Below are 25,981 nucleotides of genomic sequence, written 5' to 3' on the forward strand. Positions count from 1 at the left end.
ACGGTCCAAATTGATTGCCATTTTTGCTTGACGGAAATGCACAAATCTGGAAAACAAATTCACGAATAAAACGAGTAGTTTTCTTGTACTTTTTGGGTAAATTGGAGAAGAAAAAACAAGTGACACCAATGCATTCTTCGTCCAATTTCTCAAACTCTAATGCTGATTCCATTTCCTATCATGCACAGATTATGCAAAGAATCTCTGGATGCAACCAACTCCAATTTGCTCCATGCATGCCAAAATTTCTTTATTCATATCATCTTCTCCACTAGCCAAAAATTGACCCATGTTCTCCTTAACATAAAGTTCCATTATCTTAGTTTTCGGTAGAAAAATGCTCGAAATATTTGAAGGATAAGAGTGATGTTCTCAGTAAAGCTTAAAAGGCTCCTGGTAGTTACCAGTGTCTTTGCAATGCACAAAGCCAAGAAACATTTCAAAATACTTGATATAACGGTAAAAAGTGCACTCTAGTTTCACAGTTTGTAAATAAATCCCCAGTAACACCAATGCAAAGGGAAGGAGACTCCATTTGGCTTAATAACAAAAGCATAGAACAGCTCATATCTAGAAGAAACAGATTGGAAGTGGTAACAGCAGTACATCTCAAAGGAGCCCTCTCCTTCTCTTGTAGTCACTGACACTTAAAGTTAGAGCATGTCTTCTCCCATCATTCTCAGGAACTCTACATCCAACAGTTGCTTCTATCCTCTGTTTTCGAGCCATAAATCCTGCTTGGGATCCTTGAGGCCCTCCGAACTTCTGAAGCACAGCCAATGAGATAGGCAGATCGAAATCATGTAGCGTATTTGATTCTGTTCCTAGATCAACCGGAGCAATAGTATCCACCAACTTTCCAGCACCTGCTGCAGCCTGCAAGGCTGCTGCTGTAGCTTCCATTCCTCCGTCGGCAATACCACCAGCCCCATTATTATCTACAACTGCCAATGCAGCAGCAGCTTCACCATTTGATGCACCTTCTGCTGCTTCATTAGCACTTTTTGCAAAATAATTCGTAGACCTAGTCCACCTTCTCGAGAAGGGATCATACCCAGCCTCACCAGCTTTTAACAGTTGATTCACTGGTCTGAGTTCTGATGCATTCTTGAAATTCTCGACCCTATTCTTTCGGTTCATCTCAGCCAGCCTGCGGGCCTTGTCATCTTTCTCTTGGGCCTTCCTGCTAGCCTCCAGTTCCTGCAGTCTTGCTTTAATTCTCTCAACCTCTGCCTCATCATTCTTCATTTTGGCCACTTCCATCTCCCTTCTCAAACGATCCTTCTCAGCAGCTACATTGAGTGGCCTCCATGTTGCAGATTTTTTCTGTTGCAACATCTGCTTTACAGTGTCAGCAGAGTAAACGAATGTGTTAGACTTCTGTATGGCCTCTTTTTTTTCCAACACATCTTGTTTACTGGGCATACGACCACCACTTCGTTCTACTTCCTTTACCCACTGATCAAACTCATCCCTTAGAGGAGGAGAGTCTGAAACCATAGCCATCTGCCACCTAGCAGCAGAACTATCATTTCCCCAAACAAGATTTAGAAATTTGAATGTGGTTTTATTTTCTAGCTTGTACTGTCGATTAGGATCTGTGGCATCAACATTGCGGACAATACAGAGCCTATAGATAGGACCAGACCTTGACCTCCCAATGCCAACTCTTACAAAACAACCCACAATTAACTCATCAAAGAAGGGCTCCATAAACCATTTCGCCAGTTTTGACCGCCGAATGGTGATTTCTTTTATATCCTCAAACGTTGGCAACTGTGACTCTGGTGATTTGTCATCATCACTGTCATCCATTCCATCATCGCCTGATGAATCTCCCCCGTTACTGCGTGAATCACTTTCCCCCCTGGTAGGACTACTACCTAGGGCTGCAGCTGTAAAGCTTCTACGTTTGACTGGTGAATAACCCCTGCCTCCAGAACCTTTTCGACCTGCATCCCTCAGTTTCCAGTTACCCTCCGGATCCTGCTGTCTTGCTCGTTTTGCTCGTATCTCATTCAATGCATCATCTCTATCAGCTGCCCTGTCCAAAGCTCTTGTCGATGAGCGCATGCCACGTGAATGTGAAGGGGGTGAACTTGGTTTTCTGGGTTGGCTCCTATTCTTAATTTTTCCAGAAATTTTTTCCTGCAGACTCCTGTCAGATTTCTTCGATGCACGATCAGTCAATATCATTTCTCTATCCAGTTCCGTCATCTGAGCAAGCTTTTGCCTGTCTTCTTCGTCCTTGTAAAGATCACTGCCAATAGAATCATCATCACTATCGCGCTCATCCCCATAACCATCTCCATCATCGTCACCTTCTCCGTGACTGCTACGATCATCATCTCTTTCCGGAGGGTCCAATCTCTTCTTGAGAGGAACTTGTGAACCCGAAAGCTTTCTATTCGAATACCCACGATCATCATCAGAATCATCGTCCCTGGAATCACTTCCATCGTCAGAATATGAACTCTTGTGATGCCTTCTAGACAATGGAGGCGGGCGGTTCCTTCCGCCCGTATTCGTTCTACCAGCAGCCTCCAAGAGCAAATCAGTTAACTCTTCTTCCATGATCTTCTATTCCACTCAGCTACTTGGCAAATAACAACAACTTCAAAAACCACGGGAAAGAAGCAAACTTTTAGTTAATATTTCAATAATTTGCCCAAAATGAAACCAATAAACACAATTATTAGCAGATTGACAAGGGAATATTAATTTATAAGTCAAAACCACCCAATTGAAACCCTAAAGCTGGATACAGAATACAAAAAGCACAGGCAAATAAACTATGCTGATGAACCAAACAGGTAACTACCGATTCAGATCCATTCAACTCTATTAATCATTCAAAAATTCTAAATTTCTGCTCAATCAAGCCAAAATTTAACACTAAAATAATTGCAAAGTAAATAACAGAAAGGATAACAACTAAGGGATTGAGTGAGAGAGGGAAAAAAAAAATAGAGACATACAATTCGATACAGCCGGATTATGACGAGAACGTGGAGAAGTTCGCCGGAGGGAGATGAGAAGGAACAAATTAGGGCGTAGACCAGAAAATGGTTGCGAAGTTAGCGGTTCGGATTTGGATTTAGGGTCCATTTGTTGGGCTTGGGCTCAAGTTCAGAATATTTTTAAAAGGTTTAAAATTGGGAAATTCACGTCTAAAATAATAGTCGATAAATATATATATATGTATATTTTTTTAATATACAAAAAATATTTATCTTTATAATTAGTGTATATTTTCTTTAATCATGTAGATATCAGTGTGTTTCCATGTCATTAAATGATACCAAAATATCAACTTCTGGCTAAGATGACTTTTGCGAGTGAAATAGCAATAACAAAGTAGCTTTTTGCGACAAAAAGAAAAAAGAAATATGTCTTCCTTTACCCAGTTTTTATTAATTAATGATTATTTGAGCGATAAACTCCAAAATAATTATACGTAATAATTATCATTATGACAAGAATTTCACGAGACATATAGCGGGATTAGTGACTAGATGGCCAATCGAATTAATTCAACTATTATCTGGTAATGATTTGATATTTATGCTTTTTTAGGTGTATTTAGTATGACCAAAATCATTTTCCTAAGAAGACTCTTGGGAAATATCTAAAATTTAGTGTCAACTAAATAATATCGCCTATATGGATTTTTTATACCAATGCAGCCTCTACTTTTTGTTGGATTTGCATGAATTTGTACTCTTTTGTTACTAATCTATCGTTAAATCGCTCGTAGCTAATAAAATCTCATGATAACATGTCGTTAATCCATCAACAACGAATTTTTCTGTTTCGCTACATAACTTGTTCGTCGCTAATTCCTATTTTTTAGTAGTGTTTCAAGAAATTGTCTGTCACTTTATTATTTATTTATGTCTTATGCCACATGTGATCATTTTTAATCCTGTGTTAAATAAATTAGGAAGACGTTTAATTAATATGTAGCATGAATAAGAACACGACATTTATTATTGATAGTGGTTAGCAAGAGTCTCTCTATTTCCTCTGATCATTTACATGGATTATGAAGTAGTTTAAAATCCCAAATATACGTCTTTCTTCTTTCCCAAAAAAGAAGAGTGAGAAAGAGTGAAAGTGAAAGTGAAAGTCAACACACAAAGAGATCAGAGATGGATCAAATAGAGCACAAATTCGTGGAAGTGAATGAGCTAAAGCTCCATATAGCTGAGATTGGAAATGGGTCAAAACCAGTGGTGTTGTTCTTGCATGGTTTCCCTGAGATATGGTATTCGTGGAGGCACCAGATGGTTGCTGTGGCTAATGCTGGTTTCAGAGCCATTGCACCCGATTACAGAGGTTATGGACTATCCGACCCGTCACCCGAACCCGAGAAGACCACATTCTCTGACTTCGTTAATGACTTGGTTGCTCTACTTGATGCTCTTGGCATTTCTAAAGTCAGTACTTTTGTAGTTCCATTACTATATTTGATCTGAGACTCATTTTTACACTCCTTGATTATAATTATTGTTTTCTTATCTTATATTGCAAATGCATCTGGTGGAACTTTGGATTTGAGCCGTGTTTACTAGTTGACTTAAAGATGCTCATTTTATCTTTGTAATTTGGTTAAACTTATATTAGAGTAAATATCATATACTCTTAATTTGGTTCGAGCCGTGGAAACAATCTCTTGCAGAAATGCAGTGTAAGGTTGCATACAATAGACCCTTGTGGTCCGGCCATTCCCCGGACTCCGCACATAGCGGGAGTTTGGTGCACTGGGATGCCTTTATCATATACTCTCACTTTAGATGGCATTGGATAAGTTTCTTACTAAACTAACACGGCTAGGGGTTGATACAATTTATTTTTATTTTTAACCTATTGGTGCTAAATATTGATCATTCTATACCCTCATCCTTCCCATTTGTTTTTCCAGTATTAATAACGATTATTACGAGAATACCGGAAGTCTGGAAGTAGGAATTGTATTATTTTGTTGAGAAATATATAGGGGCATATTTTGATTTTTTATGATGTGTTAGAGTATAATAAAGTTGTAATTAAGATGAGTAAAAGTGGGTTTCATAATGCTATAGTCCTAGCTCCAAAAGCTTTCTGATCCAACAGAAATCCCGCATTGTGCCTAGCTGATATACAGCTACAGCTAGCTGATCGTATCATTCCATAAGAAAATGGTATATCTGATAGGCAGATCACAGATATTCAATTGACCTTAGTTTTTGGGCTGAAAAAGTAAGAGCAGACGACATTTTGGGATAACGCATAAAAGCAAATGGGACAGATCTAGGGAGAACTGAGACTAAAAGATTGTCCACTGTCTGTTTGCACGAATGGACTTTGAAAGTTTCTTGGATCATCATCAGTAAGAGTGCAAAAAGTGGGAAGTTTCAAGTCAGAACACTTTGATTCGCTATGTCTATGCCAAATAATAGGAAATCCTCATGTCGTTATTAAGTAGTTCCTTGTAATCGTATACTTTTACTATTTAGATTCTCCCGCTAACAACTTTAGCTGACAGGTAACTCTAGTTGCTAAAGATTTTGGTGCTAGGCTGGCTCAGATACTGGTTCTCTTACACCCCGAACGAGTCATAGGAGTCGTCACACTGGGTACTCCTTTTGTACCTTTAGGTCCTCGAAAATTTCTCGAGGCCCTTCCAGAAGGCTTCTATGTTTCCAGATGGCAGGTACAGTCATCTTTTTGCTAAAAACTGAATATGAAGTATGTAGTTTTTGCAATTAGGTAACTTCCTTTCTCAAATGCAGGAACCCGGAAGGGCAGAAGCAGATTTTGGCAGACTTGATTGTAAAATTGTTCTGCGCAACATATACATCCTCTTATCCAGAAGTGACATACCAATAGCAGCACCTGATCAGGAGATAATGGATTTAGTGGACTCATCAACCCCTCTACCCCCTTGGTTCTCGGACGAAGACCTTTCGGCGTATGGTGCTCTATATGAGAAATCTGGATTTCAAACTGCTCTAAAGGTTCCTTATAGGTAAGAGACTTAATGCAAATTGCAGATAAGCCTCGAAAAGGCAATTTTGACATTACATGTTCAGTTCTTTCCATTGTACTATTGGTAAGTATTTGAAATAAACCTCTGAATTTACTATATCACAGGTCACTCAATGAAGAGTTTAACATTTCAAACCACATAGTTAAGGCCCCAGCGCTGCTAATCATGGGGGAGAAGGACTACACCTTGAAATTTCCAGGAATAGAGGACTATATAAGAAGTGGACATGTGAAACATTTAGCTACCAATTTGGAAATAGTGTTCTTGCCAGAAGGTTCCCACTTTGTTCAAGAGCAATTATCAGACCAGGTCAATGAGCTGATACTCAAGTTTCTCAAAAGTCATTCTTAATCTGGATGTTCAGCTTCTTGGATTTTGGAATCTCAAGTATTTCGATGAACTCTGGTGTCAACTGTGACATCCTGCATTGGACAAAAAAGTCTTATATGAAAATTCAAGGGCATCTAACTTTTAGTGCACTGTGTAATAAAGTTAGCCTAGATTTTGAACAATTTTATGTTCAAGGGTTCTACTATCTTCCTATCTCAAGGCTAGGCTTTTGATTGGTCATTAGGGAATTGTGGATGCTTATTCTCTTTATGTTCTTCCTTTCTTCTTCCTTGTGATTGTGAGTTCATTGATATTGCTTCCTACTTTAACCTTCAACTACCCTGAACATATAGATACGAACTCTTCTGAATTTTTAGTGTGTAATTTTTGTTAGAATTCCAAAAATATGAAATGCCATTTACATGTCAGGTAACAAATATTCTGAAATGTGACTTTTTGACTTATAAATGCAGAGAATGTGACTTATAAATCTCATTTCTTCAATTGCGACTTAAAAATGACATTTGTTTGCAAATGCGTTAAACATCGCAATTCATAAATGTGCATTATTAATCACAAATGATAAATACGATTTATAAGCAATTCGAAACGGCGACTTCGTTGTTGTGACTTATAAAATCGACATTTTTCCAAATGCGATTTATTGACTCTTGCCCTTACTTATTATTAAATAATTTTATTTATCTTTTATAATACCATTTTTATATAATAATTTTACCTCATACCTTATTTTTTTTTATAATATTGTAAGTTTATTCTTCGTATTGTTAGCGGATGCCCAAACATTCTGTTGATTAAAACAATACGGTACCATACATAACAACCATCCAAAAGTAAACAAAGTGTATATAGTCGTCCGACATTTCCAAAGAAAACACTGTCGGTCACTCTCCATTCTCAACATAACTGAAAGTTAAAAGGAGCAAGATGGAACAAATAGAGCACAAATATGTTGAAGTAAATGGACTAAAGCTTCATTTAGCTGAAACTGGAAGTGGGAATTCCCCAGTTGTGGTGTTCTTGCATGGTTTCCCTGAAATATGGTATACTTGGCGATATCAGATGATAGCTGTGGCCAAAGCTGGTTTCAGAGCTATTGCACCCGATTTCAGAGGATACGGGTTATCGGATCAGCCACCCGAACCCGAGAAAACCACTTTTCTTGACTTGGCTAATGACACCCTTGCACTTCTTGATGCTCTTGGCATCTCTAAGGTATTCATCTTCTCAAAATTTTGAGAAGAAGAAGTAATTTTTTTACTGTGTTATGCTTAAAGTTCATTCCTTTTCCCTTTTCCTGGTGGCTGGTGCTAGAATAACTCTACTGTAAAAAAAAAAAAAAAAAAAAGTTGGATCGGAATTCATTGCTTAATATCTTATAATAAAGCAAATTACTTAAAAGAGTAGTATAAATCAAAACAAGTTGTAGTTAAAGAAAAAAATTGAAAGCGGGAAAGAAAAAACCAATTGACTCCTCAAATAGTGATAGGTAGGAACTAAGCGTTGAAAAAAATTGATTTATGGTTCAAGGGATGACTGCTATCCTTATTTAGACAGGAACCTAAACTGGGTAAGTAAACTGGTGTATTTGAAGTAGGTGGACCATGTGTAGATTGCTTGAGTAAGCATAAATAGAATCTAGCCTTCTTTAGCTTCTAATAAATTAAATACACTAAGATTTTGCAGTTGAATCTATACACATTATTACTCTAGTTAGTTGCCACATTCTTTTAAGTTTGTACAAATCTATAGTCATTCTTGTGTTCTTTGAACTTACATCCTTTTCAGAATTTAAAAAAAAATTGTATCTTTTGTTCTTTATGTAACTTGAAATACTTTAATATGTTTCATGTACTAGTATTTAATATAAGAATTCTTAAGGAACATCTGAGCTTCAATTTTGACTTAAGTGCTTGTATATTGGATGAAAAGAAAACGCAGGGACTTTCGAGCAACTATAAGGATTTTGTGCTTGAAAATCATTCTACATTACATGGTCTAAGCTCATAATCTTGAATACATTGGTTGTTGTTGGCTAAACTTCATTTGAAGTATGAAAATTTGGACAGTATAGATGACACCATAATCTCCTGGCACATTTAGGAGTTCCTGTTCCAATTCAATTTAGAGCTTGTGTTGTCATAACTTGACGAAATGATCTATTTACATATTACCTGTAATTCTAGGTGAAATAAGAACTTGATATATGCTGGTGTTTATATCCTTGTTCCTTTGCACTCTCTCTCTTTCTTGGCATGGGTCGTACTGATCTCTATATATGTCCAATAATGTAGGCTTTTCTCATTGGCAAAGACTTCGGATCTGCTATCATTTCCCTATTTATCCTTCTCCACGGGGAGAGAGTCTCTGGATTTATTACCATGGGAGTGCCATTCTTGCCCCCACAACCTCTCAAGTACACTGAATACCCCCCTGAAGGCTTCTATATTTCGCGATGGAGGGTACAGTTTTGCTTGCTGATTTACATTTGATGATATCAATCCTAGCTCTCTTTGATCTCCAAGAAATTTTCTTTCCAGGAACCTGGTAGAGCTGAAGCTGATTTTGGTCGCCTTGACGCTAAAACAGTAGTGAGGAACATCTACATTCTTTTTTCTAGAAGTGAAATACCAATAGCCAATGAAAAGCAGGAAATCATGGACATTGTGCAACCTTCGACCCCTCTACCCCCTTGGTTCGCTGAGGAAGACCTGGAAACATATGGAGCCTTGTATGAGAAATCTGGATTCCAGACTCTACAACGACAATCTATGTCTATTTGAGCTGTAAAGTCCCTTTTTGGCAGCTTTTTTTCTATTCCACACTCATGTCACAGACAGTTGTTATATACAGCAACCAACAATGGATTTTATTTTGATGACATTTACGGCGGTGGTGAGGAAGAGGCAGAGTTAAAAAAGTAAATAGTAGAGTATATATATAGCTGAAGTGCTAACTTCGACCATTGTGTGTTTAACATTCATAAAATGACAGAAAATTCGAGTTATTGGAGTTACTTTGATGGTTATTTAGCTACTGAACACTTTCCTGATATATCTTCTTTTTCTCTCTTTTTTTTTTCTGGTTGTCTATGAGTTTCATCATGCAATAGGTCACTGCTTGAACAAGCCAACATTACAGATCCAAGAGTTCATGTTCCGGCACTGTTTATTGTGGGTGAGAAGGATTATTTCCTCAAATTTCCTGGCATCAAAGACTACATAAGTGGAGGACTCAAAAGTTTAGTACCTAATCTGCAGATGGTTAACTTGCCAGAAGGAAGCCATTTTGGTCAAGAACAATTACCTGACGAGGTCAATCAACTAGTGCTTGACTTCCTTACAAGGAATAGCCAATCTTGAAAATCATCAATAAGGCTTTGTCCAAAAGCTTTTAACAGTTCGGTTGTTGCATCTATTCGGATGTGTGAATGAGTAACTCCATCTGTGATGTTCTATCAAGTCCTAGTTGTTTTCTACATGTAAAACTGTACTACAGTAAGCCAGTGACCCTAGAGTTATCAGTCTACATTTTCAATATGAGAATGTCTGTAATTATGTCCAGTGTACCCTCCTGGTAAAGCTGAAAAGGGTTGAATAAATGTAAAACTGAATGCTGTTGAGACTATAGGCAGTCCGGAACCAAAATGCGGTTCTTTTGGACTCAATGAACCAAAATGTGTGGAAAAAAATATAGTGACCAAAATATATATAACGCCCTTTTAAAGGGCGCTATACCTTAATGGCCGTTTGCCCGTTAAGGTATATCGCCCTTTAAAAGGGCGTTATATTTGAGCCTGAAATGAGCAGAAAGGTATAGCGCTCTTTATTAAGACGCTATAATATAGCGCCTTAATAAAGGGCGTTATACCCACATAAAAGGGCGTCCAGTCCTCTTCCCCACCAAACCAATCCCCCCCCCCCCCCAAAATTTTAATCAAAAAAAGCTCGAGTGGAGCCCACTGATCCCACAAAAAGTGTAGATTCTCGGTCCCACGTCCTAGCTAAGGCGTTATCTCGGAGTGGGTTGCTTGTTTCGGCTCCAAATCATCAAATCTTCAATTTTCCAAAAACTTAAAATCGAGGTATTCCGACTTAGTTTTTGTTAAAACTCGTATAAAAAATGCATATTAGATGATTTTAATGTGTTCTATGTTGTTTTGTGATTATTTTGCGATTTAACTAATTTGTTGTTTTTATCCGGACTATAGTATTAGTGTGCTAAAACAATTAGTAAAAATAGAGAAATTATTATTAGTTGTTAAAAAAATGTTAATTAGTTACTTTTTACTGTGGTATATGTATTTTCGTGAATGTTTTGTGATTAAATTTATTTGTTGTTTTTATCCGGTTTAGATTATTTATTTGCTTAAAGACTAGTAAAATATATAAATTGTTACTTTAGTTCCCTCTAGTGGCATCTTGTGGCCTAATGTAGTGCCCTTTTAGTGTAGTAAAATGTAGTGCCCTTTAGCGTAGTATCCTTGTAGTTATTGAAATTAATCATTTAAGTATCTCTTATACCCAAAAATACGTCAAAAAGGCTGATAGTTCAAACACAAACTCTGTCCAATTTTAGTCAACGATCGTAAGAAAATAACATGAGAAAACAACAATATTTCCCGGACTAAGTATTATTATATGAATATTTAATAATTAAATCATGTATAGTTATGAAAATTAATTATTTAATTTTATTATAGTAAAAAATAAGTGAGTCATAAACAAAAATATATAATAATAAAATTAACATATAAAATAATAAAACTAACATATAAATTAATAAAACTAACATATATGATAGAATTTAAGGGTCCACCAAACTATATAGAGAACCAGGTTCTCTATAAGTTCCCACAGATATAAGTTCCTACAGAAACCACGCACACTCCAGTGAGTAAATGACAAGAGGAATTTTACGTGGAAAATTCCCAGCTCAACGGGATTAAAAACCACGACCTACCCTTGTAGGATTTCAACTTCACTACTAAGCAACTTTCAGATTACAACCTATGTAACCTAGGAATTAACCTCTTAATCCCTCACTAACTTGTAACACTCTATTACAAGCCACTTTGTAATAACTCTATTACAAAGACATTACAACTCGACTAACTCTAGCGTTTAGGATTTACAAAGGGTTTCCTACGCAATGCTTCTAAACAAGCTAAGTAGGAATTACAATTGAAGAACTATTACAAAGTTACAACTCAACTAAGGACATACAATAACTTGATATGGGGAACTGGTCCGTAATAGTGTTGTTCTTTGTTTTTGATGCACTTGAGAATCGTTTTCTTGATGATCAATCACAGTGAGTGTGCTTGAGTAAATTCTCTAAGTGTTCAAGTCATTTGTTTTACCTTCCTTGATGTTAATAATGCATTTGTAACATCACTAGGATGATATAAGCAAGGCAGGTAAAAGACACTCCCCATAAAGTTGATTGATGTACTGTAACGCGTGCAGGCAGCAACTTTACAGCTGGGGCAGTTGACTTGTGCAGTTTTCTTGGGAAACAGTAGCTATATGTTTCCTCTACTGTTCCTTTGACTATGATGAGTTGAACCATATCCCAAGCTGGAACCTTTTGATCTTAAGGTCTTGAGAATGTGTAACAAGTTCCTTATCTGGTTCTTGACAGTAAGTTTGTTGGATCATCAAAACATAACAGGGATGTACATATAGCCTATCAATATATAATATTAAACTAACATATAAATAATAAACTAACATTTAAAATAACAGATCTATTGAGTGATAAATCGGAAAAATTTTCTCATCATGAACACAAGAATTCAGGATACCTTGGTGCTACTGAGCCTCAAATATCGAGTCTGGAACCCATATATGAATATTTAATAATTAAATCTTGTATAATTATGAAAATTAATTATTTAATTTTATTATAGTCAAAAATAGGTGAGTAACAAACAAACATATAAAATAATAAAACTAACATGTAAAATAATAAAACTAACATATTAAAGTAAAATAATGTAATTAATATTGTTCAATTTACAATAGCCGACATGGAGGTTCCGCCTTTGTATCCCGGACCTGCCACGCTAGAGCTGTTGTTGCTACAGGGCGAGCATAGGTCGTCCTACATATGGGAGGGACAGTTACTGGCCCAGACGTTCCGCGACAGGAGAGTAGACGATATGTGAAACTTTCTTAGGGCTCACCCTCTCTATCCCCGTATAGTCAGACGCCTCCAGGACACGGGTTTTTATAGAATTGTGGAGATCGGCCGACTGCAACTGGATTGGTCGTTGATCACGGCCCTGATAGAGCGGTGGCGACCAGAGACGCACACATTCCATTTGTCCATTGGCAAAGCCACTATCACGCTTCAGGACGTGGAGGTCCTGTATGGGCTGCCCGTTGATGGACACCTTGTTTCTTTGTCGAATGACATCCGAGAGTATACGGGTTTGCAGTACCAAGAGATGCTGCACCGGCTCACCGGTTTTCAGCCACCGAATGAGACTGCATTGATTGGGGCCAGTCGTCTGCAGTTGACGCCCGTCCGGCAGTGTCACACCTCCTTTCTCCCGAGGGGGGTAGGGGAGTTTTTTCAATTAAAGTGACATTACCCGAAATGTGATTATTTATTTAATTCAGAGTCGCCACTTGGAATAATTTATAGTGTCCTAAGTCACCGGTTCATTTTAAAATCCCAAATAGAGGAAATTGACTCTTATTGATAGTCCGCGAACACAGAAGACCGGATAAGAAATTCTGTTAACTCGGGAGAAGGTGTGAGGCATTCTCGAATTTCGTGATTTTAGCACGGTCGCTCCACTATTAATAATTGGCCTAATTATCTGATTTATTACATGTTTTAAGACTTATGTTCATTTTTACCTTTTAACCGTTTTTAGTATTTATGGAATTTGTTTGAACAAGTCGCAATGTAGCGCACTCGTTTGTTTTTGTACACATTGTGAATCGCGCCACGTGATACGCACCCGCGATTTACAACATGTTAATTTTTATTATTATTTGAAGTTATGGTCGAGTCACGTGAAACGCACACTCGAATTGGGGATTATGTATCATAACTATGCCATGGGAACCGTACCCATAATTACGATGATTTATTTAAACGTGCCTAAAGCAAATTAGGATATTCATGATTTTCCTAAAGCTAATTTGAGATTAATTTGAGGTCGTGATTTATGGGAGTATAGGTGAGCACTCAAATCTATATGCTGAAACATATGGCTTTACGAGAAATCTGAAAGTTGAAAGTTTATTTGTCTTTCCTTTTTAGAAATGGGCACGGTGAGATGTTGCATTGATTAGTAGAAGGATTATGAATCATGCTTAATTGAGTACTCAAACAAAATATTCTACAAATCCAAAAGAGCGTTGATTGGGCCCTAATTGTGGCCTAACACGCAGAAATCACAGGCAGCATTAATCCTGCCTGCTTATGGGACTAGAAAGGTCCAACTGGGCCTGAATTTGGGCCCAAAATGCCCCTGAAGCTTAGAGTCCTCAAGACTCCATAATGCCTGGTACATACGGGCCACCTATTTGGCCCAATAGCGGAAATGAAAACTCAATAATTGGCAACTCACTCAAAATTTAGAACATCATTGCAAGGAGATGAATTAAATACAACATACTGAGCATGAATATTTTGTTCGATTCCAAAATTACATACATAACTACATTATAAAACTCAGGTTTGACAGTAATAAATGCCTGATTACACCTTAATGAACAAATACACGGCCTGTACTAATAGAGAAAACAACTTTCTAACTTATTAATTTTTAGCTTCATGCCCGTATGTAATAGCTTAGCAATGGCCTAATGAAAGTGTGCTTCAGACACTTGAACCAAACAACAACAACAACAATCCAGTATAATCCCACTAGTGGGGTGTGGGGAGGGTAGTGTGTACGCAGACCTTACCCCTACCCTGGGGTAGAGAGGCTGTTTCCAAATAACCCTCGGCATCCTTCCCTCCAAGAACTCCCCACCTTGCTCTTGGGGTGACTCGAACTCACAACCTTTTAGTTGGAAGTGGAGGGCACTTACCATTAGAGACACTTGAACCAACACACTCTATTTCCTCCTCTTGCTTTGACATGTATCTCAACCCAAACCCCATCTTTGGAAACACCAGTTATTCACTAAAATAAGTAAAACATCTTCTTTTTTAAAAAAATAACATTTTTTTTTGCATGATAAATGCAGTAAACTCATATTGCAACTAGACTTAGGTTTCAATACAGTAGAGTTAACAAAGATGCAACATGATGAAAATCAATCAATTAGGCAATAATGAAACACATCAAAGCATGAACCAATTTAACTACTCTCATTCAAATGAAAAGAAAATCTATCGTTTGGACAGAAGATACCTGGCTTACAGCAAAAACAAATAACAGAAAATAAATCTATGACTTTGGAGAAGAAGCAACAGCTAATCGTAGGAAGAAATAACAGAATCAGTTCTCAGCTAAGGTCAAAGAAACTAAAGATGAAGCCAAGCTTAACAAAATGGCAGAAGTAGCAGCAGTAACAGCAAAAACAGCTTCAAATCCACTCAAACGAGAACTCAGAAACTACTGAAATATTGCAATGGAATTCAAAGTGGCTCTTTAAATCTTTTTTTTTTTTAAATCCAGATTTCAGAGTGTTTTTCTGTGGAAAATCAGTGAGGATGAGTGTAGAAGAAAATCAGCATATATTCGTGAGTGAATATGAGAGGAATGCTGAATGAATGAATGAATGCCCCCAATTCTATGCCAACGAGAGTATATACGCTATGCTCAAAAGAAAATGAGAGAGTCTAAAAAAGAATCTGTCAGCGTGAAAAAAGGAAACCACAGCATCTTTTTTAACCAATTTTGTACAGTTGTCCCTTTTCCAAATGTTTTCAGCATTTTTCTTAACAAATTGAAACAGTTGTCCCTATTCTAGAACCCTATTCTAGAAGCTTCTTTTATTTTTTCACTCTTAAAATTCTGTATTTTACCCTTTTTTATCACTCCAAGTTTATCTAAATGCACTTTAGTCCTTTCTAATACCTACTGACAGTTCTCAACAGCTCAACAAGAAGTCTCTTTATTTTTCCTAATTCTCTCTCAACCCCTTTTTAAAATTTTCGTTAACTAAAAATTAAAAATAAAACAAACTATCACACAAACTGGAAATGCTAATGCAAAAGATGAAACAATTCAATAATAAAAATTCTAATTCAAATATGTGACTAACTAATGTATTCAACTAATACTAATCATCCAAAACACATAATTAAATAGGTAATATGTAAAACGTCTAACCAAACTAAACTAAGAGGAAAAAAAGGAGTGCAAAACGAGAATTTAATGAAATTAACAAAGAAACAGATAAAGAGAAAAATTAAAAAATTTACCAATCAAATGCTAGCCAAAAAGGACTGGTGATTGACCAAACTCCGGCAGAAGAATCCGGTCAGTGTTCAATGTTGTCATATGAGCACTAATTTAATACTCGAAAGCACATTTAGTGCTATATATGACAATTTTGAGCACGGGCCAGCCGAGGGAGTGAAATGTGACGGAAAACATTTGTTCTTGAAGACCTCATGAACTGAAAAACTATATGAAATGGTAGTTTGTAGATGGTCAAGGCAACCGACTTTGGTATTGAAGCTAAACGAACCAAGATTTGAAGAAAAATCAAAAATGAAGTGAAATTAAGGTTTTCTTGATTTCGTCATATCTGAAATTCAAGGCGTTTGGGTGACTTTACGGTGAAATTAAACGGAGGTATGTGATGAGGGGAAAGTGAGGACTGTAAGGTGAAGCTTTGGGCGTGGTTGGGTGGTGGCCGCCGACGGCCGGGTCTTGGGAATCCTAAGCGGCTAGGGTTTTGAGAGGTTGAGGAGGAAGATCAAAATGAGAGGTCTTTGGAGGGGGGGGGGGGTTAGGGATATTTTCAGACAGTTATAAGGTTTGGTGAGGTTAATTTAGGACCGTTAGATGAGAGGAAATCAAAGGCTAGGATTAAAAGGTGAAAACAACGTCGTTTGGTTTAAGTGGGGGTCGGACCGATTTTTTTAACGGGTCTGGGCTAAGTGGAGGAGAGTGGATTGGGCCATTGAGAGCTTTTGGCCCAATTTTGAACAAGACCAAACAAATTCCTTAATTCCATTTCTTTATTTCTTTCTTCTTTTCTTTTTCTTTTGATTTTCGAATTCTAATTGAATTAATTAAAATCCTAAACAAACTAACTAAATCCTAAATTAGATTCTAAATTAATCTATTTTGTAAGATTATCCTTAACTTATTTTTCATTAACTTATCACTAAATAATTAAGACTAAAGACTAAAAATGTAAACAACTATTGTATTTTGTGATTTTTGTTTAATAATGCAATTAATAAACAACTTAAATCCTAAAAATGCAAATAAAAACCTAAAATGCAATGCATGAAATTTTTGATATTTTTGTGGTATTTTCTTATATTTTCAATATATTAAATATGCAACTAAAATGCAAACAACAATTAACAGGATTTCCTAAAAATTCTATAAAATTAAAATAATTAGAAAAAATCTTTTTTATTATTATTTATTTTTTTGAATTTTGTAGGAGTATTTTTAGTCGGGCAAAAATCACGTGCTCACAGGCAGCATTTGGACGCGATGGACACTGATATCACAGATAATACACCGGAGCTTCATATTCACCGGTACACGAGGTTGTTGTTGCTGCTTATGTTTGAAGGTTTGTTCCCGAACACTTCGGGGAACCTAGTCACCTTGAGATTTCTTCATTATCTTGAGCGGCTAGATGATTTACATCATTACAGCTGGGGTGCTGTTGTTCTCGGTTACTTGCACATGCAGATGTGCCAAGCGAGCATGGGCACCCAGCAAGACGTTGCTGGAATTTTGCCGCTGCACGTTTGGGCATGGGAGTGGTTCCTGCAGTTGCAGCCACCTCTACCACCCTTAGCTCCGGGCACACCACCTCCGTTTCTCCCTTTAGCTAGGACGTGGGTTGATAGGTGAGGATATGGACGGGAGTACGAGGCTCGACATAGTCTCCCATGTTGCAGGGATTTGTTGGATTTGTTGTACTTAAGTATTTATGTTAAATATCAATAAGATTTAACAGCAATTGAAACATAATTTTATTTCATACATTTTGCAAGATAAACAAGTACATACACTTATTACAACCACATTAAGAAAATAAAACACTACGTGTATCCTTGATAGCTGGGCACATTAGATGAACTTCCACCAGGAGCTGGATTACTACTGCCACCCAAACCAGCTGAAGGACATTTACGATGGTCATGTCCTGTTTTCGAGCATATGCCATATTTGTGCGCATAAACGGTATCACCAACATCCATTTGGTTCCGTATACGCGTTCTTTTTTCCACTTGTCGTTGACGTACATAGTCCTTGTTACACACCATTTTAAATGGTTTCGGCGGCCAATAATACTCATCACTCACTGGCTGCATCTGCCCACTATAGGTGTTTAAGTATGCAGCAACACTATATTTTTTATCAACGCAGTTGGTTGCCCCTAAACCTGTATGTTGAAAGCACTTGATGGCATGTGAGCACGGCATGTGATAGATAGACCATTTCCCACAAGAGCATAACCTTCTGGCTTCATTTACGGTATGTGTATTATTCTCCCGATTTTGATGGATAGCGGTGCGAACTTCAAAAATATTTTGCTCGTTGCAATACTGTAAATATGAATGCCAATGTGCTCGCCGCCTGTATTTCTCAAATCTTTTTATTGGTATTGGCATAAGTTTAATACCTCTTTCCATCAATGACGATGCACATCTAACCCTTTCAACAAACCTCTCTGCCATATGCTTGAATGGCATCTGCACCATGGCAGTGACAAGCAATCCACGTGTAGACTTCAATAACCCGTTGAAAGACTCTAACATATTTGTAGTCAGAATTCCCCATCTTCTGCCACCATCCGCATGCAAAGTCCACTTGTAAAGCTCATGTCGCATCAACCAACGATAGACTCCCTCGTCTTCCTGCCTGATAGATTCGATGCACCTCCTGAATTTACACTCTTGGTGATCTGTTGCAGCCATCCACATTAAATCATGCAAATCCTTGTTGGGATATGCCTTATGAAAATTGGCCTTCAGGTGCCTCACACAGTAACGGTGGTAGGCATACGGTTCCTGCTGTACAGAACTTAAAATACCACCATGCCGATCAGATATTAGATAAATACCTGAGCGCTGTTTGATAACGTGCTCTTTCAAGAGGTTCAAAAATAGTGTCCACGTCTCTTGGCTTTCATTGGCACAAATATCAAAAGCTAAGGGAAATATATTTCTATTAGCATCTACTACAACGGCGATCAACAACTTAATATCATACTTTCTATAGACATAAGTGTCGTTTATGGATATTACCGGCCGGCAATGCAGAAAACCCTCAATTGCTGGTTTAAATGCCAGAACACATATTTGAATATATATTCTGGTAGTTCCGAACTCCGCTCAAACTTTCATTCAACAACAGTCCCGGGGTTAAAGTATTGCAATGCAGCCATGTAACTGGGTAGAGATGCAAATGACTTATCCCAGTTATCATAAACAATTTCAAACGCACGTTTGCACCCGAAAAATACCTTTCTTTTGGTAATGGTGCACCCATATTCCTGGTGGACGGATGTTATATACTCTTTGATCTTGTACCTTATGGACGCTTTGATGTGTGGAATCAAGACAAGAGAAATCAAGTCAACATTCAAGTTAAAATGATTCCCACTAAATGTGTCCATTTCATAATTATGGGTGCCAATGTATTTACCCATAACCCACATATTTATTTTCTTCTTCCTCGCACACATCATCCAATTACAACCCGTAAATCATCTACGACAGACTATCTTGTATACATCTGGAGATGACTCGCGTATCATGATCTCACGACACTCTTTTACGTTGTACATTAGCACCGCCCTAGTTAGGCGCGCTTTATCGGGAAAAAGCATGCCCTTTGACACCACCTTTGCTCTATATTCATCCCACATTGTTGTCCGAATTTCGTCAATATCCCTTGTGAGGGCATCCACATCCGACATACTTGGCAAATAATCAGGGTAGGGAATCTCTCTTGAATGAAACGACACGTGGGACTCGTACACTCTTGGTCTAACGGGAGGTGGAGCATGCTCCCTCGTCAAATTAGGTCCAGCATTCTCTTCCTCCTCCTCATCACCCTCATCAGGGAAGGGTGTGTCATCTCCAGACTCATTAGCATTGTTGTCATAATCACTATTCTCTTTTCCTGACTCTGTGCATCTACCAGATCTCGATTAAATATGTCATCTTCTGGCAATTGAGTAAGGACATGACCTTCAGGATGCTCGTTTTCACTGCACAACCAACAAAATAATGAGTTACTCAAATTGATAAATACTTTACATATAGCTATATTACTTCACTTACAAATCGTAATGTGTTGACATCCCATGATGGACATTATCCTGTTGTTGATGACTCCCGGATGGACCACAATGATCCAACACAACAGAACTAGGCATATTCCAACTGGGCGTTGGTTCATAACTTGTAAAATTCATATTTGGCTGGTACCCTCTGTAGAATATATGAGTACTAATACAAATTCAATACAGCAAAAATAAACATCGTAACATAAAGGAAAATTGAAATTTACCACTTGTCTTGTGGATTATGTAAACTAGGAGAGAAATTATTTCCTCGCTCCTCATTCGCCCGTGGAGATAAGCTTAGATCAGGCCAAACTCTTTCAGCCGGAATCTGTTCGGCTAAAACTGCTCCAAAATAACCACCCGATGATTGGGGGATATCCCTCATTTGCGCAACCTCATTATTGCGAACGTCTTCAACCATGACGTACATTTCCAACATTTTTATCACAAGAAATTTCCGGTATTCATCCGGAGTCCTCAAAAAATCTCTCAGAGTTTCATCGCCTTCGATGTTAAACTCAGCATAACATGAAACCCCTTGCGGAGTTACAAAATACGGATATCTTCCGGTTACTTTAAGGTTCACCGAACGTTTGCTCACACTCATTTTTTTTTACATAACAACGACACCAATGTATCGTACTCCATTGTAAGTGGCAACTTAACATGACGTTGTGGAGATAAACTATAGGTTACTGAGTTATTCGCTACCACAACCTCACTCCCCCCTCCCCCCCTCGCTTTTCAGACATTATGACAAAATGCAAAACAACTTATTGAAGAAATATTTCAGAAGACTTGAAAATATTTGTGAATGAATTTTTAAAAAATTCTTAACCTCTTTAAATAAGGCAAAAACCAATCCGAGGGTACAATTTTTTTTAGGTATAGCGCTTTAAATAAGGGTGTTATACCCAGTTGAATTATTATTATGTCAGTTAAGCCCATAAGAATTATTGGTGGACCCACATAATATGTATAGCGCGGTAAGGAAAGGCTTTATATATATAGAGAGAGAGAGAGCCTTTTAAAAGGGCGCTATACTTAACTGGGCAAACGGCCGTTAAGGTATAGCGCCCTTTAAAAGGGCATTATATATAAAATTGTCACCAAGTTTTTTTTCCACACATTTTAGTTCTTTGAATTCAAAAGAACCACATTTTGGTGATATCCGTCTACATTTCCAAGAATTGTATTTTATTTCTAGTATTAGATTGTTTCCTAATGGCTTGATAGATACATATTTTAAAGACAGAGTGGAGAAAATGAAACAGATGAAGGTTTTGTGTCTTCTTTCCTTTAAAATCAGACAGATTTTTATATTCTTGATTAGGTAGGTATATCAGAGGAAAAGATAATAGAAATGATAGAAATTGTGGAACTTGAGATTTGAAAAGAATTACTACTCCCGAAATCCTATTTTATGTGATGTAATTCCTATTTGGAGAATTAAATAATTTTTTCTAGAGCACGATTGTCTCAGATACTTTTAGAACTTTTTTAGTTATAGAAGATCATAACTTAAAGTATTTTATATAATTTTTAAATATATAGTACAAATTTAATTTTCAGAAATTGAAAAATTAATGTGCAAATTCACCAAAATCAGAGTGTTATTGTTAATCTCCATACCCTTTTTGGTTAACTTCTCTTTATTTTTCTCTTTTCTTTTTTCTTTTTTCTTTTTGATAAGGCGCTCTATACCAATATTATTGGTTGTCTATGTGTCAATAGCTTCCAATTGATTGCATAACTACATTACAAACAAAACAAGTAGGCACCCAGATGGCTAGACGTAGATTTTATTTATATAAAACAAAAGATAAACTGATTATTAGCATATAAGTACATTTGAACTTGTCTTAAACAGGATAATTAAAAATACACTTGCTCTTGTAACTTATTATAAGCCAGTTAGTTATGTGGATTCTACTAATATGTATTTTTTCACAAAAGGAACCTGCTAAGTTATGTAGGTAACCAACTAAACTTATGATTCTTTGATGATATCCTTATCTTTTTTGAGACATGACCTCACAGAAGATGACAGATATGATAAGTATTTTTTTTTTTTTTTTTTTTTTTTGGAGGGGAGTCTTGGCGTAACTAATAAAGTTGCCGCTATGTGACCAAGAGGTCACGGGTTCGAGCCGTGAAAATAACCTCTTATAGAAATGAGGGTAAGACTGTGTACAATAGACCCTTGTGGTCCGGTCATTCCCTAAACCCCGCACATAGGAAGAGCTTAGTGCACTTAGCTGCACTTTATTATATATGTTTTTTCTTTTTGTTTCTAAAAAATCTTTAGAATACTGTGTCACTCCCTTATTTACTCACCTCTAATAAAATTCGGCCAGCAGGCAGTTAGTCAAGAAAAAGGATAATGGAATGTAAGATAATACCAAGAAAGAATATTAATTATAATATATTACTCCTCTGATTTATGTTTATACTTAGAAGTCAAGCTAATAATAATGGCAGATATAAATTATCACATAGCAGGAAAATTTCAACGAATTATTATATACTCCTAGTGTCGATAGTGGTTTGGCAAAGATGCTTTTCTGCTTAGCGAGATTCACTCTCCTGCTCCAGACTTTAATGGGACAAATTGATTAGAAATACTTTTGTATGTAATACAGTATGATGCATAATTTGTATTTATAATACATTTAAAAGATGCTTTTCTGCTTTGCAAGAGTCACAAATTCACAATGAAGGAACAAATTTGACTAGAGATATTTTGTATTTTCTATGATGCATAATTAGTAGTTTAGTACTATTATGATATGAGAGTGTAACACATTCTTTAGGCTTACCGTGTATATAAAAGCTTGTTTGGATGATTATTAACTATTGTATTGTATCGTATTGTTACTTTAAATATAATATTTAGTTTGATTGTTACTTAAATATAATTTTATTGTATCATTAAATTCGTTGTTACGTAACGACGGAAATGTCACTTTATAGAACGATCAATTTGGTGTGGTCGCTTCGTTACCTTATTTTTTTCTCTCATCTTGTCTTTTTTTATTATTAAATAATATTATTTTATCCTTTAACCTACCTTTTTATATAATAATATTATCTCGTACCTTATTTTTTCTATATAATAGTGCAAGTTTATTTTTCATATTGTGGGTGCATGACATCATAAAACGACAGCAATCAATACAATATATTCAAAGATTATATATATCAAAATGATACAGTACAATACAATACAATACAATATATTATACATTGTGAAACATATATAACTAGCCATCCAAACAAGGTGTAACTTAAACTTTAGAAAACAGTGACTTACTTTGACCTTCACATGAATTCGTGAAGTATAAAAATCCCATACGTATTTCATCATTTCACTCAACTCCCAAGGGGAAAAACTCAAACAGAAAGTGAGAAAGAGGAAAAGAGAAATTCAACAGTCAGAAAGATGGAACAAATAGAGCATAAATATGTTGAAGTGAACGGGCTAAAGCTTCATGTAGCTGAAATTGGAAGTGGGAATTCCCCAGTTGTGTTGTTCTTGCATGGATTTCCCGAAATATGGTATACTTGGAGGTTCCAAATGATAGCTGTGGCCAAAGCTGGTTACAGAGCTATTGCACCCGATTTCAGAGGATACGGGTTGTCGGATCAGCCACCCGAACCCGAGAAAACCACCTTTCTTGATTTTGCCAATGACACCCTTGCACTTCTTGATGCTCTTGGCATCTCTAAGGTATATTCATCTTCTTAAATTGAGGAAAAAGTGTTCTTTTTTTTTTGGGGGTTGGAATTTGGACTAGTGTTGTAGCCTGAAAAGAATAAAGTGGTTTGACCCAAGCTGTAAACGAAATATAAGGGATCCACAAAACGGTTCACTAAGTTAATGCTATGCACGGGATTCGGGAAGGGCCGGATACGAGTGTCTATTGTACGCAGCCTTACAGTGCATTTATGTAAGAGACTGTTTCCACGGCTCGAACCCGTGACACCCGGGACCTGCTGGTAACATGACATCAACTTTAGCTCTTACTTCTTAGATAAGACAAAAGTAGTAGTGCAAAATGACAACTCTGCTATGAAACTTGCATCAAAGACACAGCAAGTGATCCCTTTTACTTGGACATAATAGTGTTGGAGGTGTTAGAATCTAATGAAGATTCAATACATTATCTTAAGATTGTACAGAACTAGTCATAGTCAAGTTCTGGTATTCTGTCTCTCTATTGGTATAATTGTGTTTTTCTCATCTCTGTGTTTGCTCAATAATGTAGGCTTTTCTCATTGGTAAAGACTTTGGATCTATTGTCATTTCCCGTTTTGTCAATCTCTATGAGGAGAGAGTCTCTGGATTTATTGTTATGGGAGTGCCATTTTGGCCCCCACACCCTCTCAAGTTTAAAGAAGACCTCCCTGAAGGCTTCTATATTTCAAGATGGGGGGTACGTTTTTTACCATCTCTAATTTAATTTGCTTTCCTCATGATATATAGTTCTCTAATTCAAGCTTAGAGATATCTTAATTCTTTCCAGGAGCCTGGGAGAGCTGAGGCTGATTTTGGTCGCCTCGATGCTAAAACAGTAGTGAGGAATGTATACATTCTTTTCTCCAGAAGTCAAGTACCAATAGCAAATGAAAATCAGGAAATCATGGACATTGTGCAACCTTCAACCCCTCTACCCCCTTGGTTTTCTGAGGAAGACTTGGCTGCATATGGAGCTTTGTATGAGAATTCTGGATTCAGAACTGCATTGCAGGTTCCCTATAGGTATCACAAACATCTACATTTTTTATTACTGGAAAGTCTACTTTCACTTCTCTCACACACATACATCAAACCAACAATCGTTATAGTCATTCATGGCCTTGGTCGGGAGAGGCAGGCTTTTTTCTTATAACTGAAAAATCCCCAAGAGCCAATGGTGCACGGTTAGAACTTGGTTCATAATGGGCCTGCCCCTCTACAAGGGGAGGCTGACTTAGGAAATAATAAAGTACTACAAGCAAGTTCTAAGAGTTTTGTTCAAGTGGTAAGCACCCTCCACATCCATACTCGGGTTATGGCTTCTAATCATCAAGGGAGCAAAAGTGGCAGAGCTCCTAGGGAGGGGTAAAAAGAAAAAAAACAAGAAATCGATAAATCAAATGAAAGACCTTTAACACATTTGGGGAATCTTTGTAGCTGAGTTGGTTGGCTACATAAACTTTCACCTTGTCAGTGAGGGGTTTGATTTAAAACCTATAATCCTTCCCTCATTTCCCCTTCCCTTACCATTATATATAATTTTTTTTATTAAAAAAAGAAAAAAAAAAAAAAAAAAAAAAAGAGTTAGCATGTACCTGGACTGTTAAATGTACCTTGTGATGCCAAGGTGTGTGCAAGTTGACAAAGAAAAAGTAACCTGATATATTATTTTACTCGTTTTTATTTTGGTTGTTTATGAATTTCATGATGCAATAGGTCACTGCATGAACAAATAGATGTTACAGATCCAACAGTTCATGTTCCTGCGCTGTTTATTGAGGGGAAGAAGGATTATGTCCTCAAATTTCCAGGAATGGAAGACTACATTAATGGAGAACTTAAAACTTTAGTACCTAATCTGGAGACGGCCTCTTTGCCAGAAGGAAACCATTTTGTTCAAGAACAACTACCTGACCAGGTTAATCAACTCGTGCTCGACTTCCTTACTAAGAATAGTAAGCCTCAGTAAGGCTTTGTTGGCAAGCACTTAACACTTTGGTTGTTCTATCTCATATAGCTGACGCCAACTTGCTTGGGGTTGAGGCGTTTGTTGTTCCCTTTACTTAAAAGTGTGAATGAGTTCACCATCTACTACATATAATATTTGCTGCAATTTCTATTAAGCATCTTGAATACGAAACAGTATCTAGTGTAAGTAACTTGTTAAATTGTCGCAATATATAAGTATGTCCAGTATACTCTCCTGGTGAAGCTCAAAATGAATGAATAATGTATAACCTGGATTGGTTGTTCCACCAACGCACATGAGAGTTGTGTGTTGTTTTCTTGTATTCAAAGAAAAAAATCAGATGGTTTTTTATATTAAGACTGGTGCTTCGTGCACGTCAGCGATAATTTGGTATAGAATTGGAATATGAAAGAGGAAAGTACCAT

At 36.9% G+C, this 25,981-nt stretch overlaps 4 protein-coding genes across 4 annotated transcripts; 3 read left to right on the forward strand and 1 right to left on the reverse strand.

The window, feature by feature from the left end:
* Window positions 1-425: 425 nt before the first annotated feature.
* LOC107766625 (protein RTF1 homolog) lies at window positions 426-3,114 on the reverse strand. The gene is made up of 2 exons (XM_016585434.2): window positions 2,979-3,114; window positions 426-2,614 (listed from the first exon to the last, which is right to left on the reverse strand). The coding sequence occupies exon 2, from the start codon at window positions 2,572-2,574 to the stop codon at window positions 610-612; it is 1,965 nt and encodes a 654-aa protein (XP_016440920.1). The 5' UTR covers window positions 2,575-2,614; window positions 2,979-3,114; the 3' UTR covers window positions 426-609.
* An 865-nt stretch (window positions 3,115-3,979) lies between these two features.
* On the forward strand, window positions 3,980-6,650 carry LOC107766626 (epoxide hydrolase 2-like). The gene is made up of 4 exons (XM_016585436.2): window positions 3,980-4,439; window positions 5,528-5,695; window positions 5,775-6,010; window positions 6,136-6,650. Exons 1-4 carry the CDS (start codon window positions 4,152-4,154, stop codon window positions 6,380-6,382), a joined length of 939 nt encoding a protein of 312 aa, XP_016440922.2. The 5' UTR covers window positions 3,980-4,151; the 3' UTR covers window positions 6,383-6,650.
* A 574-nt stretch (window positions 6,651-7,224) lies between these two features.
* Window positions 7,225-10,009, forward strand: LOC107766629 (epoxide hydrolase 3-like). The gene is made up of 4 exons (XM_075234854.1): window positions 7,225-7,597; window positions 8,677-8,844; window positions 8,923-9,155; window positions 9,495-10,009. The coding sequence occupies exons 1-4, from the start codon at window positions 7,310-7,312 to the stop codon at window positions 9,742-9,744; spliced, it is 939 nt and encodes a 312-aa protein (XP_075090955.1). The 5' UTR covers window positions 7,225-7,309; the 3' UTR covers window positions 9,745-10,009.
* Window positions 10,010-23,170: 13,161 nt separating this feature from the next.
* Window positions 23,171-25,629, forward strand: LOC107766627 (epoxide hydrolase 3). The gene is made up of 4 exons (XM_016585437.2): window positions 23,171-23,578; window positions 24,117-24,284; window positions 24,375-24,610; window positions 25,304-25,629. Exons 1-4 carry the CDS (start codon window positions 23,291-23,293, stop codon window positions 25,554-25,556), a joined length of 945 nt encoding a protein of 314 aa, XP_016440923.2. The 5' UTR covers window positions 23,171-23,290; the 3' UTR covers window positions 25,557-25,629.
* Window positions 25,630-25,981: the final 352 nt, after the last annotated feature.

Source organism: Nicotiana tabacum, chromosome 17, assembly GCF_000715075.1.
Source record: "Nicotiana tabacum cultivar K326 chromosome 17, ASM71507v2, whole genome shotgun sequence".
NCBI classification, from domain to species: domain Eukaryota; kingdom Viridiplantae; phylum Streptophyta; class Magnoliopsida; order Solanales; family Solanaceae; genus Nicotiana; species Nicotiana tabacum.

Bases quoted from the DNA above. Each gene is read 5' to 3' on its own strand.
- LOC107766626 (XM_016585436.2), top strand. From the start codon at position 4,152: ATGGATCAAATAGAGCACAAATTCGTGGAAGTGAATGAGCTAAAGCTC. The intron at 4,440-5,527 runs GTCAGTACTTTT...TTTAGCTGACAG, and splicing joins ATGCTCTTGGCATTTCTAAA to GTAACTCTAGTTGCTAAAGA. The intron at 5,696-5,774 runs GTACAGTCATCT...TCTCAAATGCAG, and splicing joins TCTATGTTTCCAGATGGCAG to GAACCCGGAAGGGCAGAAGC.
- LOC107766627 (XM_016585437.2), top strand. From the start codon at position 23,291: ATGGAACAAATAGAGCATAAATATGTTGAAGTGAACGGGCTAAAGCTT. The intron at 23,579-24,116 runs GTATATTCATCT...TCAATAATGTAG, and splicing joins ATGCTCTTGGCATCTCTAAG to GCTTTTCTCATTGGTAAAGA. The intron at 24,611-25,303 runs GTATCACAAACA...ATGATGCAATAG, and splicing joins GCATTGCAGGTTCCCTATAG to GTCACTGCATGAACAAATAG.
- LOC107766629 (XM_075234854.1), top strand. From the start codon at position 7,310: ATGGAACAAATAGAGCACAAATATGTTGAAGTAAATGGACTAAAGCTT. The intron at 7,598-8,676 runs GTATTCATCTTC...CCAATAATGTAG, and splicing joins ATGCTCTTGGCATCTCTAAG to GCTTTTCTCATTGGCAAAGA. The intron at 9,156-9,494 runs GTCTATTTGAGC...ATCATGCAATAG, and splicing joins ACTCTACAACGACAATCTAT to GTCACTGCTTGAACAAGCCA.
- LOC107766625 (XM_016585434.2), bottom strand. From the start codon at position 2,574: ATGGAAGAAGAGTTAACTGATTTGCTCTTGGAGGCTGCTGGTAGAACG.